The sequence below is a fragment of the Berghia stephanieae genome, chromosome 9 (genome assembly GCF_034508935.2).
Source record: "Berghia stephanieae isolate SIO BIC M18660-M18661 chromosome 9, UCSD_Bste_1.3, whole genome shotgun sequence".
Taxonomy (NCBI): domain Eukaryota; kingdom Metazoa; phylum Mollusca; class Gastropoda; order Nudibranchia; family Aeolidiidae; genus Berghia; species Berghia stephanieae.
The window spans coordinates 15,294,859-15,312,358 of record NC_088368.1 but is presented as its reverse complement, the minus strand read 5'-3'; the positions used below and the strand labels follow the sequence as shown (position 1 = coordinate 15,312,358).

At 35.8% G+C, this 17,500-nt stretch overlaps 1 protein-coding gene across 1 annotated transcript in view; it reads right to left on the bottom strand.

Moving 5' to 3' along the window:
* Positions 1–17,500, bottom strand: part of LOC144979145 (uncharacterized) — a 139,645-nt gene that overhangs the window by 115,960 nt on the left and 6,185 nt on the right. The window contains exons 4-8 of the mRNA XM_078925747.1: positions 15,122–15,278; positions 11,660–11,947; positions 6,234–6,545; positions 3,225–3,251; positions 2,637–2,755 (exon numbers count right to left, since the gene is read on the bottom strand). Coding sequence (XP_078781873.1) covers positions 2,637–2,755; positions 3,225–3,251; positions 6,234–6,545; positions 11,660–11,947; positions 15,122–15,278 — 903 coding nt within the window. The remainder of the gene's footprint in view (positions 1–2,636; positions 2,756–3,224; positions 3,252–6,233; positions 6,546–11,659; positions 11,948–15,121; positions 15,279–17,500) is intronic.

Sequence of the window (17,500 nt, the reverse complement as noted above, 5' to 3'; positions counted from 1 at the left end):
ATTAGAGTGATTGTGCCGGTGGTGGTAGTGGTTGGAATAGTGGTAGCGGTGTGGTGGTGGTGGAGGAGGATGTAATTATGGTAGTGGTTTTGGTGGTGCTGTTGGTTAGAATGATAGTTGTGGAGACGATGACGGAAATGTTATGATGATGTTGATATTGTTTTTATTGCTATTGTAGTACTTGTTGTTAATATTGTTGTTGTTGTTAATGATGAAGATAATGATATGATGATGATGATGATGATGATGATGATGATGATGATAATGATGATTATGATGACAACGACGATGTCGTCGACAATGATGGTTACCATACGATATTACAAAGTTTATTCAATCTTAGGCTTTCGACAATAAATCATACAATTTGATGACCACATGAACGTGGGAAAAAATGGTAAATGGAACCAAACAATAAACTGATACCATTAATAACCACACAAAAATACAACAATAGTAATACCACCAATACGTACAATAATAATAATAATAATAATAATTAATAATAATAATAATAATAATAATAATAATAATAATAACAATAATAATAATGATGATGATGATGATGATGATAATAATAATAATAATAATAATAATAATAATAATAATAATAATAACAATAATAATATTACCATCATCATTACTACCACCACCATCATTACTACTACCACCACCGCTACCACTATCACTACCACCATCACCATCATTATTACGTTTCCAATCATTTTTTCTCGTTTAAAAAAAATTGATATCTATCAAAACAGTCGAAATTCCGGTCATTTTTTAAAAGGGTAGTTAAAATATCTACGATTTTATTAGCCCTGAAAACTACGATTTTTATTTTCCTATTTCAAGTAGGCAGCTCTGCTATGACAAGTACTCGTATCAGTATCAGTTCCATAGTCAAAATAAGACAAACAAAAACAACGTTTATTTAATCTTAGGCTTTCGCCAATACTTCATACAATACAATTAAGACAAAATAATGTTACGAATTTCTCCTCATGCATTCGTTAGACTATAACAATAACGACCGTGTTATCTTTACTCCTTACCCAACCAACCCCGAGCTTCCCGCCTCTTCATCGCGAACTATCTTATGTATGTATTAGCTTCAGGACGGGCAAGTACGGAATCTGCCCACCCTTCCGTATTTCCTCTATAAGTCAGTTAGAATTCAACTCTCTCCTTTTCTCAGAAGAGTATTTATCGTATACTAATTCAAATGTTGAGCAAACCAAAATTGTGGTTGTATTTTATATATTTATTTAGTCGTGACTTTTGAATAAAAGTGTTTTGTTTTATTATACGGAATACAATAGAAAATTACATTGTTTTGCAAAATTATTTTGTCTGGCAATAAAAATACAGGGGTAATTACTTTAAGAATTAAAAAAAAAAAAAAGAACTAACAAATTAATTTGTTAAAAAACAAAACAAAAAAAAAAAAACAACAACAACAAAAAACAAATAAGAAAACAATTTAAATAAATGAGTTTTGAGAAGCACTAAAGAAAACGAGAAAAAAAAGAAAAGTTTAAATGGATAAACAAATATATAAAAACAACACAAATCAATACTAAATTGATGTAAAATTAGTAAATTAATAAATTTAATTCAATACTGGAACATTCCCAAAGTCATTACATCAATGGTACCAGCACAAGTAAGGCAATAAATAAGAAAAAGTTCGTTTGCCAAAATCTCTATTTAGTTTTCACTGGTTAATAAGGTGGGCTCATTTGAATTAGCCCGACCTAGTACTAGAGAGGCCAGACAGCAAAAATCGGAGTTAGTTCACCGTCAGGCGACGAGACGATGAGATGACGATGTGGGCGGAGTGGAGTGGTTGGGGGGGGGGGGGGGGTGATAAAAAAAGAACAGGAGCGTATCCTGGTTTATGCATTAAGGGATGCATGGTGATTCGCAATCTATCAAAAATACACACAAATTGATTTCAGTACGAAGTATAAAGTTTAAGTAGTAACTTTTGAAATTATCTAATTTAAATTTGATTATTTCAGACCTGGTAATACAGCATATAACTTGAAAAAACAGGCTGGTATTTGCCCACCCTGCCCATTATTACCAGCCGTCCCTGGGCCTGACACTGACCAAAAAATGACGTCAAAATGCCAGTCTTTTGCCACAAAAGAAAACAAATCGTGAGATGAATTCAATAGTTTAACCAATGAAATAACTTGTTTCCATGAGCTCTACTAACGACAACTCACTAGGCGGTGCAAAAATCAAATAATGACGTCAAACTGCCAGTCTTTTTGGATTTCAGTGTCAGGCTATAACATAACGATGGCTACGCTCTGACCCACCGCGTCTGTCTGGTATCGTGTCGGAATGAACCACAGATTACACAGGACTGTGGAATGAACTAGGGGAAGAAAACTACAATCAAAATTATCGATAATAAGAAATATATTACGTGTCTATTTTAAGATAAATGAGCAACAGTTACTACATGAATTAAAACATTTATTTCTACTCAAATTTATAATTTAAGCATCATAATGAATTTATTGAAGATTTAAGTTTAACCGGTATAACCGTCACGAGACGGTGGATCACATTTTTCAAATGTAAACAAAACAACAAATAAACAACGTGGATTAAGTCATTACCACATTGTTGTTCTCTACCAGTTCCAAAGTCACAGGCAAGTGATAAAGAGGTATGTCATTCACATTACACTCAAAGAACGAGTAAGGATTGAAAGGCCCTTGGCAAGTTACATGCGGACCTGTAAAAAAAATTAATATTTCAATAAATAACACTATTCGGCATCAATCAGTATAATTAGTGGCCCCCAACCAGTCGCGGAACGTCACCGGTCCGTGATTCAAAATACAAGAATACCCCACAAGAAACATTTCACAATTTCCATTCTTTTTACTATCTAAGCTTAAAAGAATTTTGATTTACGTTCATTGTTCAGGCTCCATCTTAGTCATTTAAGAGCTTTTTTTTCGTTTGCCTTGTGTGGTTTAAAAATAGAATGAAATTGCTGTTTAAATAGGATTAAATTAAAACTTTTAATTACCATCAGAGGCAATTATATATATATATATATATATATATATATATATATATATATATATATATATATATATATATATATATATATATATATATATATAAGAGAGAGAGAGAGAGAGAGAGAGAGAGAGAGAGAGAGAGAGAGAATAACTTTTTAAAATTTGTTGACTTACTTTCTCGCAGTGGTTCTTCTGCCATTTCTGTTTGATTGTGATGGACAAGAAAGAGATGCAAGAAATACTTTGTATAATTATATCTAAATTTGTTTATATATATATATATATATATATATATATATATATATATATATATATTATATATATATATATATATATATATATATATATTATATATATATATATATATATATACACACACACATGCTGGACAAAAGTACTCCATAGCTATCATATTTACTATCAATTTTAGTCTGATGTATACTCTTATTTGGAACTGTGTTGAGTTTCACAGACTTTGTTGACGAATGATTACAAAGTGTATGCTATTTTTAAGTTTTCGTGTGTCTTTTTTAATTTCTGCAGATTTTGATGCACTAGAGATCAATAAAAATAATTTAATCGATAGAGGATCTTTGGTCCTTTCACAGAAATATAATCGAAGATTGCAAAAACGAAAACAAGCACACGATGCAAACAAGTTTCGCTGAATAATATCGTGTATAATTGCTCACCAACTGAATCTTTAAATAGCGAATACGGCGCCTCATGGAAAATGAGATTTTCAATGAGCTTGACTGAAATGACCTCCAAAATTATGTCAACCAAAGTTGAAAAAATCGTCATTATTTCATTATTCTCACTATGTCGACGGGCTTTGCTAAGAAGCTCACAACATTGCCATCCGGAAGTATAACGGACCAACACACAAAACTATGTAAATTTAACCGTTTATAGTCTGGTTAATACCGTTTAGTGGGAATTACTCAAAACGCGGATGGCAAAAAACAATAACAAAGACCTGAGTGACGTCAACTTCATTCGATCTAAAGTGTTTCATGCTGTCACAAAAGTCAAGCTATGTTTGTTTGTTTTTAAGGGTTTTACGGCGCTTGCGACACATTTAAGTTATATCAGCGCCAATAAAAAGGAAGAAATGGGATCGCAAAAAGTTCTAGAATTACAATTAAAGCACCCAAGAGAAAGTAAGACAAAGGGGAACTGGGAATATATAGGGATCAGATGTAGATTCCAAGAGCTCACCACCAATGTACTTAGCTTGAGATCACCTATAAGTCTCATCCGGACACAAGCACAAAATCCAACAAAGAGGAATACACTCAGATGCTTACATTATACATTAAAAATAACAAATAGAATAATACATAACAGAGAGATGATTTACAAGGAAAAAAATATCATCTCTCAAAACAATAACTATGTATTTGACTGTTTCCCTCCCAGCCAGGACTCCGGCCAGGGCCAGGACAAAACCAAGTAATCTCATTCCAAGACAAAGCCAGAAAGCATGTTGGAAAACAGACATAGGGGGATAGAAGACACGCATTTTTGAGCATGGTAAATCTGTGGAAATGTGTTATATAAATTTAGTGGTAGTAGTAGTAGTAGTAGTAGTAGTAGTAGTAGTAGTAGTAGTAGTAGTAGTAGTAGTAGTAGTAGTAGCGTAGTAGTAGTCGCAGTAGTAGTAGTAGTAGTGGTAGTAGTAGTAGTAGTATTAGTAGTAGTAGTAGTAGTAGTAGTAGTAGTAGTAGTAGTAGTAGTAGTAGTAGTAGTAGGAGGATGAGGAGGAGGAGGAGGAGGAGGAGGAGGAGGAGGAGGAGGAGGAGGGGAGGAGGAGGAAGAGGAGGAGGAGATGATGACGATGTTGATGATGATCATCATACTATTAAACAGCACTGATTAATGGCTCGTATAGCTGTCTAAGGATAATAATACAATACAATAAGTAATGAATAAGTTCCAGTCCCACTTATATTTGACAATAAGAGTAAGTCGGATTTATTCGTTTTAAATAGTATGGTACACATTTACATGTTTTTAATGTTTATCATTCATCATTGGGCACTAAAAAGGAAAACCACAATATTTTTTTTATTGTTTTAATGCTTAGCTTGGTGGCAGCTGAGGTCCTTAGCCGAACTGGTCGTCTCTCGGGTCTTGCTTGTAAGGGTGCCGTTTGATGGAATGGTACCGTTGGACCTATGTCCGCACTGGAAGGGATTGAAATTTGGTTTGATATAAATATATACAGGCCGTCAGATTTCTCCGTGGTAATCTTCCTTGGCCTGTCTTCGGGACTGGGGTGCCCTTAGACAGGGGTAGCGATAGGGTCTAAAGTCGGCCCTAATAACAGGTTCAAATAGTATAAAGAGCTAAACAAGCCTGCTTAATAAAATTTCATAAAATTAATAGTCTAACACTTGAACTTTATACATGTAGACTCATGAATATTTTAAGAAACATATTTATAATGCTAACGCCTAGAGAGCATGAAATAAACAGCTGATAGATACTCTGGCCTCAAGAAGTACCGGTCTGCGTTAAATAAACAAAATAGCTACATCGTGGTATTGTAAAAATGTCAAATTACATGTATCCAAGTCATAATGATATCATGCATATCAACCTCATAGGAATAGAGACGTAAATGTATGCAGTAAAAGCTGTTGATACAGACTTTAGATCAGAAAGAAATTTCAGAAAGTTAAAACAGTATAATCACTCACCCCTTATTAATAAATATCACACCACTGAACAGGATAAAAACACGTCAGTTCTTTAAGATATTTTTTGTGGAAGAGAGCGTCCTGTTGTGAGTTGCAGGTTTTATACGGCTACCGCGTCCTGTTCATTCCCATATGGGTTTTTGTTTTGAAGATAGGATGGTGGGGGCGTGTCTTACAGATGTTCACACTAAATTTTACATTGTCCTGTATTGGCGGAGTTTGAGCGACAAAGGAAGATTAGGGTTTTCTCTCGTAGGTGTGAATTTGCGTCTTTCGCTAGGGGAGTTAGTGCATGTCAACGGGAAAATGCCATATCGATATTTCCACTTGTGACAATTGTGATGATGATGATGAAGATGATGATGATGATGATGATGATGATGATGATGATGATGATGATGATGATGATGATATGATGGAAAAAGAGAGAGGACTTTATGAGGATATTAAGAGGACTATTTTAGAATAGCCAACCAACCTTCCATAAATTCAACTCTGAAGTTGTATTCCAAAGCTTTCCCGATGCCGTTGTGAAGCTTAAAGATATAATCGCCTCTAAAATTGATGTTCACCTTATTTACAACGAGAGCCACTGAGCTCTGCTTGTCTTGACGAAGGCTCGTTATACTAGCACCGTAGAGTGTTTTATTCACAGCTACTCGGCCCTTGAACAGAGAGAGACTCTTGATTTCCGGATTGGCAAAAATATCGAACGTCACTTTTAAATCCTTATCACTTTGAACGAAATAACTCCTATAAGTGATATTTGGATTCAAAAGTATTGGACCAGCTGAAATTTTATAAAGAAATGAATGAAAAGCATAATATATATTATTAGAATTATCGGCATGGTGCAAAACAAGCCTATCCCCCCAGTAATGCTGGGTTAGTACACAGACGGAAAATACTGACAAAAAGATGAAAATGGAAAGGCTCGGATGGGGATCTTACAGCAATGTTCTGTTACATTCCGAAGCCTTTCCATTTTTACATTTTCGTTAGTATTTTCACAATCCCAGCCCCAGGCTTCAAGCATCCTCCCACCACAGACTAGTCTGTGCCCCCCGCCGCTCTTTACATAAAAAGAACGGGGTTTGAAAGATATGTGATGGCTGTGCGTTTGTTGCTCTACAATTTACGAAGATATATATATATATATATATATATATATATATATATATATATATATATATATAAAATCCTGGTTTTAAAATATGTGTATATCCAGTTAAATTGAGAAAATCTTCGTAAATTGTAGAGCAACAAACGTACAGCTTGTTAGGCGATTTCACACACACACACACACACACACACACACACACACACACATATATATATATAATATATATATATATATTATTATAGATATATTATATATATATATATATAAAATATATATATATATATATATATATTATTATATTATATATATATATATTATTTTTATTAACAATTGTATTACATGTACGTGCTCTTTTATTTGATATCTTTTGTCCGCATTTTACAAATGATTTATGTGATTTGCATATCCTTTGTAAATTTTACAATGGTTTTTACTGGCCTCGAAAGAGTTCACCATACACACATTGGTATTTGATTACTCTCAATTCGTTATATAATCCACCGCTCTGTTTTTAAATCTCATAATTTACCCTGATCAACACTCACAGGCACTGAACTGTTGCTTCTGATCTTGCAAACCAGTTCGTTACGGCCGCCATGGCATGCGTAAAAACATGTAATCACATTGAATACAAATTATTATTATTATTATTATTATTATTATTATTATTATTATTATTATTATTATTATTATTATTATTATTATTATTTTATTATTATTTTATTATTATTATTATTATTATTATTATTATTATTATTATTATTATTATTATTATTATCATTGCGCCAACTGACAGGACACAACAACATTCCTCCCAAAAACCTCAAAACGACCTCCCTGATGACTCCAGGACTTCTGGACGAAACAACGTTTTTGGGGAATGTGTAACAAAACAAGATGAGAATAAATTATATATATTTATATATATATATATAATTTGCGCAATATCCATTAAACATGCTCAATGCGCTTTACAAAGGATCCCTGACTAACAGCAACACGCAACATAAAGAACGAGACATGACACCATTTGGCGATAATACATTTTTTCCGACAGTAACGGTACAGCCATGTACGCATTTTACACATGAATACGATGAGAGAATTTGAGTAAAGAGTCTTTTCCAAGGATTCAACTATGCGCCGATCGAAGTTCGAACCCAGGACCTTCCTATCTGAAAGCGAGTGCCATACCACATGACCACATAGCCGCACAAATTATTATTATTATTATTATTATTATTATTATTATTATTATTATTATTATTATTATTATTATTATTATTATTATTATTATCATTATCATCATCATCATCATCATCAGCATCATTATCATCATCATCATGATTGAAATAGCGAAAGATAAAAGGAACTAATTACTAACAAGCAACGGAGGAGTCAACACAGCGAAAAAAACGTGAAGGAAAGGCAAAGAAAAAGAGGGCTTAGATTCTTATAAATTAAACAAGGCAGTAAAATGACAAATGATAAGAAAGTGTAAATAATGCCTGAAGGGTGAAACTGTTGACAACCAAAGAGATCAGAGTCTAGACTAGTAAATTTGTTGATATGTCGTATTTGTTATCTTTACTTTTCACCTTTGAGTCAACTGAGGCTAGAGCATGAAATTATGTGTAAAAAGTAAAAATATCATGAAATAAACACAATTAATTTAGGGTAATCCAGCATGAAGTAGAAATATATGCATAATATGTCACAGTAAAGAACCCAAAGAGAATAAAGACACCGTTGCAACCAAAATGAATTTCACGTTTTGCGCTCGAAAAAGTAAAATTGAAAGTGGATCGAGAATCGAGAAGGCTGAGAACTCGGCCCATTCGAAATCAGCTGATTGTACCGGAAGCGGACTATTAGTAAGTTCACGCCGTCCAGGTGGCAAAATCGTTGCCACATTTGTGTATGATAGCGAACCCGCCCAGCAGCCTCGTCACGACACAAATCTCAGCAAGATGCTCTGTAGCTTCAGGTTCATGCAGCGACATCTATATTTATAACTAAGTAGACGGGTGACCACTGACCTGTCAAGGCCATGCTAAAAATAAAACTTAAACAAATAAAGAAAAAGAAAGTGGAAAAAAAACTGCAATTAGATCTATTGAGAATTAACCATCAAATAAAAAATGATTACAAAGAATGCGTGAAAAAAAAAAGTGAAAACTTGACCTCAGATATAAACATAGATGAGTACTGGAATCAAGTATCGAACTGCATCACAGCATCTGCAAGAGAAACTATTCCATCTGTGAAAAAAACACGAACCAAGACATAAGTGGATGGATGACAAGTTCTTGAAACCGATGAATGAAAGACGAAAACTAGAACGCAACAGCAATGAATATAAAGAAGCTAATAAGATTATAAAACGTGAGTGTAAGAGAGCAAAGGAAGATTATATTGAACATGGATGTCACAGAATTGAAAGACTAAAACAATCTAACACCAAACAATTCTACCAGTCAATACAAGATCTAAGTGGAAAACGACCAGCCTTGGCAAGAAAATGTGTTAAAGACGCAAAAGGTAATATACTTATCGACAACAACGAAATTTTGGAACGTTGGGCAGTATATATAAAAATTCTTTACGCGGATGACAAAAGAGGGACGAGCTTGGATAAAGAAATCTCTACTGTGAACACGGGTCCCCAGATTATGCGAGAAGAAGTAGAAGCTGCTTGCAAAGAGATGAAAAAGAGAAATCGGTAGGCCAAGATAGTTTCTCAATAAAATTGATTGACGCCCTCGACGATCTGGGAATAGACATTCTGACAAAAGCCTTTAATGTCTTATACGAAAAGGGTGAATTGCCTAATGTCTTAAGACAACCGGTATTCATTACGATACCACAAAAACAAGGTACTATTGACTGTGACCAACACAGAACAATCAGCATAATGAGCCAGGTCACAAAAATTATATTAAGAATACTTATGAAAAGAATGAGGAGCAAGATCTCTCCAGAGATAAGTTACGAGCAGTTTGGTTTTGTAAAAGAAAAGGGTACGGTAAAAGCAATCTTTACATTGAAAACATTAATGCAACGGTCAATCGAAAAAGAAAAATCACTTTATCTATGCTTCATTGATTATTCCAAAGCTTTTGATTCAGTACAGCACGAAACGCTATTCAAAATCTTAGAAAAGATCGGTGTAGACAGTGCGGCTATGTGGTCTAGTGGTATGACACTCGCTTTCGGATAGGAAGGTCCTGGGTTCGAGCCTCACTCGGTGCATAGTTAAGTCCATGGAGAAGGCTCTTTACTCACATTCTCTCACCATACTCAGGTGTAAAATGAGTACCTGGCCGTTAACAGCGTTGTCTCTGTCCCAAAAATGTGTAATATCGCCTGACAGGCGTCATGTCTCGTCCTACATGTTATGTGTTGCTGTTGGCCAGGGACCCCTTGTAAAGCGCTTTGAGCACGTTTAGTGGATATTGCGCTATCTAAAAGCTCAAGTTTTTTGGGGTTTTTTTAAAGACCTTCGACTTGTGAAAAATTTATATTGGAATCAAACAGCGTGTGTCAAACTGGATAATGAAACATCGGACTTCTTTAACATCGAGAAGGGAGTAAGACAAGGTTGCGTCTTATCACCGGACCTTTCTAACGGTATATAGTGAAATAATATTCAAAGAAATTGAAGATATGAAAGGAGTCGTCGTTGGAGGGCAGAATATGAATAGCATAAAATACGCAGACGATGGTACTCTGATGGCATACTCTTCCGAATACGTGCAGGTATACGAACCGAACGAGGAAGTGTTGGAGAAGGTGAGAAAGGGAAGAATACTGATCGATAAGATCAGAAAGAGGCAGTTACGGTTTCTGGGACGTATGGAGAAGAGACGGAACGCGTACTTGTGAGACAGGTGAAAAGTGCCCCCTGATGAGACGTCGCCGCCTTGTCCTGGTTGTGGTGGTTGGGGGGGGGGGGGGGGGGGGGGGGGGGGGGGGGAGGGGGGTTGCTTAAGTCCTACATATCGCTGGGGCAAATGTGTTAATTCCAGTGGATCGTTACAAGACCGTCCTTATTGACGAGCCGTACGCGAGCACATTGAAAGGCCCGCTTAGATATGTGCAGCTAAATGCGACCCAAACCGGTCCACGAATGGCAATTGTATTTGCCTCACATTCCGGTCGAGATCCGATTTCTTTATCAATCGCCAAGCATGGCGGCTAGAGTGTAAAGTCAAGACTTTCCACGGTCTCCTACTATCGTTGCTTCCTTCCGTCTGGCAGACTGAAGTAGTCTATCGGCTACGTCCGTCTGGCAGACTGAAGTAGTCTATCTGCTGGCAATCCTTGGACAACTTTTCCGATTCTTCTTCTTCTTCTTCTTCTTCTTCTTCTTCTTCTTCTTCTTCTTCTTCTTCTTCTTCTTCTTCTTCTTCTTATTATTATTATTATTATTATTATTATTATTATTATTATGATGATGATGATGATGATGATGATGATGATGATGATGATGATGATGATGATGATGATAACAAAAATGATTAATTATCAGGCATTCTTCTTCTTGTTAAAATTGATTTAGGATTTGGCGGTAACCGAGGAAAGGAAAAATTACACACAATTGTCCCGTACAGTTAATTTAAAGTACACAGTTCCCTGTGATCTGGTGGGTAGATAAATACGTCATTGTGAAGTGCCTGGGAGCACAGAAAGCGTGGAAACGCATAATGTGAATGTGCATATATTTAATTATAAGAAATATCAAAAACAAGTATTTAAAAATCTCTTCAAACCAAACCTACTTTGAATGTTGAGTCTCACTTCCTTTTCGACAGGCATCTCTGTTATCTTGCACGTACATTTTTTACCGTGCATCTTCCAGTCCACGACAAACTTTTCCCAAAGAAGGATAGTGGTGTTTTGCACCTGCTTTGTTTTTCCAGGGCAGGAGAGTGTAAGATTGTAGACCTTATTAAAAGTATCTCCTCGTAAATAACAACGCATGTTAATGTTTTGCTTATCCCTCAAAGTGACAGTACCTTCGTACATAATGTCATTAATACTTAGCGTTTCTTTTACTGCACATGGTTCTGAGGAATGATAAGATGTAAAATAATATAATTAATTTCGCTTCTACTAGGTATCTGTCGGGGCGAGGCAAAGTGAATAGTGAATGCTGGAACGTGTGTATTAGATAGAATAAACGGAGAGTCTATCCGTCCATAAGTACATAATATTCTTATAAATTGTCTACACGACCTTCAGTGCTTATGCAAATGGTGTAGGCGTGGAAGAAGCACACTGAAACTGACAGAATAGGCAGTTGTTCACCTTCGTGACCTTTTGTTGCGAGAGTGTCAGTATGTACTGCAAGTACAAATTATAACCAAATGTCTAGTCGTACTTCAAATACCTATGTAAAAGATTTGGGAGTAGAGTAGACGCAACGGCGGGGAGTGGGGGAGGGGGGGGGGGGGGGGGAAGGGGGGGGGGTACAATTTCCCAGAGAAGGGAATATCCTTGACCGACTTAATCTATTTCTTTGAGAAGGAGCAGGGAGGGGGGGGGGGGGGGGAATTCGGTCACCGACTAAGACCTTCACGTCTTCACATTTTTTTCACGACTGTTGAAACGTAATCATCGCTATGAGTAAATAGAAAATCATATTATTCTCTCTCTCTCTCTCTCTCTCTCTCTCTCTCTCTCTCTCTCTCTCTCTCTCTCTCTCTCTCTCTCTCTCTCTCTCTCTCTCTCTCTCTCATATTTTCCCCCTTTATCTCTAATTTCTCCTCTCCCTCTATCTGTCTTATCCTTTGTATTTTCCTCAGATTATCTATCTATCTATCTATCTATCTATCTATCTATCTATCTATCTATCTATCTATCTATCTATCTATCTATATATCTATCTATCTACCTATCTATCTATCTGTCTGTCTATCCATCTATCTATCTATCTACCTATCTATCTATCTGTCTGTCTATCTCTCTCTATGTTTGAGTGGTCTCAACGCATTCCATCTGGGATATGATGTCAAATGCTCCTTCTCCTTGCACATTCTCTGATCCATTATTGTTTTTTTTTAAGTGGGAAAATAATGAAAGAAAAGAAAGAATAACAAAATAACAAAAGGGGACAACGACACAGAGATACACTGCAGCCCGCGACTGCAATATCATAAATTATAACTAATGCTTCTCCCTCCCCTTAAAAAAAAATATTTAAAAATTCACCCCAAATACCGTAGCATACTCAATGTCTAAATTGTTTCTATGTTATATGTTTGTGTTGAGAATATTGGGTATTAAGCTTAATTGATGGCCAACTATCTTCGCGGAGTTTGTGTGTGTTGGACCCGCGATCTCAAGTAGTCGGTGAGAGAGAGCTCAAATAATGACTAGGGTTTGAAACGATCTTTTTTGGGATCGTGGATAGCTCATACGGTAGAGTCACGCTCCTACCGGCCAGGTGGAGTTGTCGTACCAGTAAGGTCGCGGGTTCAAACCCCCATCACCGCCGCGAAAAAATGTTATTCTCTATTGTCTTCTGGCACTTTCCTACTCACTTCATCTCTTGATAATATTATGAGTATTATTACTCATAAAAGAAGCAAATCGTGAATCAACAGTTTTGATTTTTCTCGGACTAAAATTTTGATTTGGACGAACCTGATGCTTTAAAATTAATCTTGAGCTTAACTTACACAATTTGACACCAATAAATGCTTTCAATAATCAGACCGGGTATTGATCTTTCCCTTCGAAAAATGTAAAGCTCCTAATTCCAATCATTCTTGTTTTTAATTCAACTGTCGTCATATATTTCCGATTGACGCTTTGGACACAAATAATTGTAGAGTCAAACAAGAGCATAAATGAATGAGCGTAAATATTACACGTGATGTAATTTTTTAACTTATCACGCCAAGCTGCTGCAATGAGGGCATGAACATCTATCTATCTATCTATCTATCTATCTATCTATCTATCTATATATCTATCTATCTATTTATTTATTTATCTATCTATCTATCTATCTATCTGTTTATAAGTCTATCTATCTGTTTATCTATCTATTTATCTATCTATCTATCTATCTATCTATCTATCTATCTATCTATCTATCTATCTATCTATCTATCTATTTATCTATCTATCTATCTATCTATCTATCTGTTTATAAGTCTATCTATCTGTTTATCTATCTATTTATCTATCTATATAATATATATATATATATATATATATATAAATATATATATATATATATATATATATATATATAATATATTATAATATATATATATATATATATATATATATATATATATAACATACATACACAGTTTCCTCGAACTGATTCGGAAGTCCCAACTTTTTTTCCTTATTTTTCTTCGTTGTCATTCCATTCCTTCCTCAAACAATTTTTTTACCTCAAACATGGTTTCCTTGAACTAATTTCACCAAGCCAACGTAAAAGGTAATTATTAATTAACTAAAGATTTAACCAAAAAAATTGCGCCCCTTGATTTCGACCACTGTTGACTTACTGTGATATTGGCTGCTACTTATGTGTGTATCTATCTACACTGCTTGTCGGCTATGCAACTCGGTAGATATTCAAACAAGGTATCGTTCAGGTACAAAACAAAGACCATATCGTTGAGCCATACTGACACCCCCCCCTCCCCCCCCCCCCCCCCCTATCAAACGTCATGACAATGTACGGTTTCCTCGAACATATACAACATTGATGGAATTTGCTTTTTATCTGACGTTTAAGAAATGGCGTTTATTTTCCAGAAGAAGATAATTTAACTGAATTTAATCCGATTTCTGGAAATGGGTTGACCTAAAAATTATACAATATGAGACGATTGGTCACGTTTGTACGCACTGAGATCTCGTGGAAAAGGTGACCAATCCCAGAGGACGTAGGAACCATTGATTCTACGACCGTGCTCTGGACTGGAAAATGCGTATTGAAAATTTTGACCAGAAAACTCGTCCTTGATGTCAACTTATTAATAATTTCCTTATCCTGACAAAAACTCTCAAACCCGTGACTTAGTGCAGTCCCAGGTTTGAGACATTTAAGAAGTCACATGTTTGAGAGCTTTTACCTTGATGAGAGTCGTTTTAATAAATCGATAGTCGAAGGACAAGTTTTCCGACCAAAATATTAATCACAATGGTTTTTTTCCATGGTACGGTAGTAAGTTTTTGATTGCAGTGAAGTCACACAAAGATGTCAAATTTCTTACCTTCAGACTCACAAATGTATGGAAAGTTCTCGTCACAATAGTCTGAAGTTAATTGTAACTTGATGGCTTCATTAATCTTGAGTGCAACACATCTTTTCCCTAAATCTGTCTGAGAGATGTTCCTCTCTTGAGGGATATTGTCAGCATCGAAGACATTCTGTTATCATTAAAATAATTTTTGTTCGTGATTTTAGACGACAATTCAAAGTTACAATTCTTGAGAAGTGAAACCCCCCCCCCCCCCCCCCCCCCCCCCCAAAAAAAAAAAATTCAGAATGAGACATATGGCATATCACCCCAAAACAGTATTATGTCGTGCCGATTTTTAGATGATGAAAATTGAATTTATAGGCAGATATACGTAAAACGTGTGAAGACATTATTTACTAAGACTAAAAAATATAAATCATTTGAGACTTTAAATTATTTTTCATTCTCTGGTTCACAACGACAAAATGTCAAATTGAGGTGGATCACAATCTTCTTCTTCTTCTAGGTTCCATGCCTGGTCCAGGCTTCGGATACTGCATGAATTATCTCTCTCCATTCCTCCCTGTCTCTTGCTTTTTCAAACAGCTCTTGGATTGTTAGGTTGGTGAAGCCCTTCAGTTGGTCTATGAGTGTTTTTCTTTGTCTCCCCCGGGCGCGTTTACCAGGTATTTTTCCACAACTTGCCAGGTATTCATTCTTATCTTTCCTTACTATGTGTCCGAAAAAGGATAGTTGTCGATCCACTATTAAGGGCATTAGTTTCCTTTGTTGGTATGTTTGTTTTAGCACTTCTTCGTTCGTTTTGTGTGCAGTATACGATATTCTCTGCATCCTTCTCAAGCACCACATTTCAAAAGCTTCAATGTTCTTTTGTGTTTCTGCATTTGTAGTCCAGCTTTCGCATCCGTATAACAAGATTGGCCACACGTAGCACTTCAAGACTCGGAATCTAATCCCGAACGACATCTGTTTGTTTTTCAAAATGTTTCCCAGGTCCATGAAGGCCTGTTTGGCTTGAGTTATTCTTGCTCGTATGTCTCGGTTACATCTTCCATCTGTTGTCACTATTGAACCTAGGTATTTAAAACTTTCTACGTTGGTAAGTTGCTCGCCGTGAATCGTTATATTGCAGGTGTTGTTGTTTTCGGGGTTTTTCTGTATTACCATGCATTCCGTTTTGGTGATATTCACTTCCATTCCCTTGGCTTCACTATCTACTACCACTTTGTCAACAATCTTTTGAAGTTGGATTTCTGATGTTGCAATGAGTACCGTATCGTCTGCGTATCTTATATTATTTATGTTGTGACCTCCTACTTTTATTCCCTCCATATTATTTATGCCCCTCATGATTGTTTCTTGGTATAGATTAAACAGATCTGGTGAGGCAACACACCCTTGACGGACTCCTTTCTTAATAGGAATGGAATTTCCTGTAGAGTTTCCGATTTTGATAGATGCCTGCTGGGTGTAGTATAATGTTTGCATGAGTCTGAGGTCTTTCTCATCAGCGCCAATGGAGTGCATTTGTTTTAGTATTTCTTCGTGGCGTACTCTATCAAAAGCTTTTTTGTAGTCGACAAAACAGAGGTATAGTGGGGTCTGAACCTGTATAGCTCTTTCACTTAAAACACGGAGGAGGTATATTGCGTTCCTTGTCCCTCTGTCAGGTTGGAATCCATATTGTTCTTCTGCGATTTCGGGGTTAATCTTATTCCTTAGCCTGTTGATAATTATACGCAACAGTATTTTGTTGATGTGGCTTATTAAACTTATAGTTCTAAAATTTTCGCATCTGACTGCACCTGCTTTCTTTGGTATTGCTATGAAAATAGAGTTACAGAGATCTTCTGGAATTTTCCCAGTATTGTATATATTGTTGAATAATATGTGAAGTTCATCAATTGCTAGATCTCCTAGGCTTTTTAATACCTCTACAGATATTTCATCAGGGCCTGTTGCTTTACCATCCCTCATTCGTTCCATGGCATGTTCAATTTCACTTTTGGTGATGTTTGGTCCGCTTAATGGTTCTTTGAATTTCAGTGGTGGTTCATTTCTATTTGGATCATTGTACAGTTCGCCTATGTATTCTACCCATCGGCTTTCTATATGTTGTTCTTCAAATAGCAGTTCCCCTTGTTTGTTTTGGATACAACTTCCTGCTGCTTTGCTTTTCCTTTTCCCTAATAGTTCTTTTATTCTTTGGTGAGCTTGTTGGGGGTTGGGTTTGTATTCTCTTTCGATTTCGCAGCATTTCCAGTCTAGATAGTTCTCGTGTGCCTCGATGCATTTGGATTTAATGTGGTTGTTCAATGTTTGGTATTCTGCAGACCCTCTGTTGCATTTTCGGATCACAATAAATAGTATAAATTGAAAGAAATAATA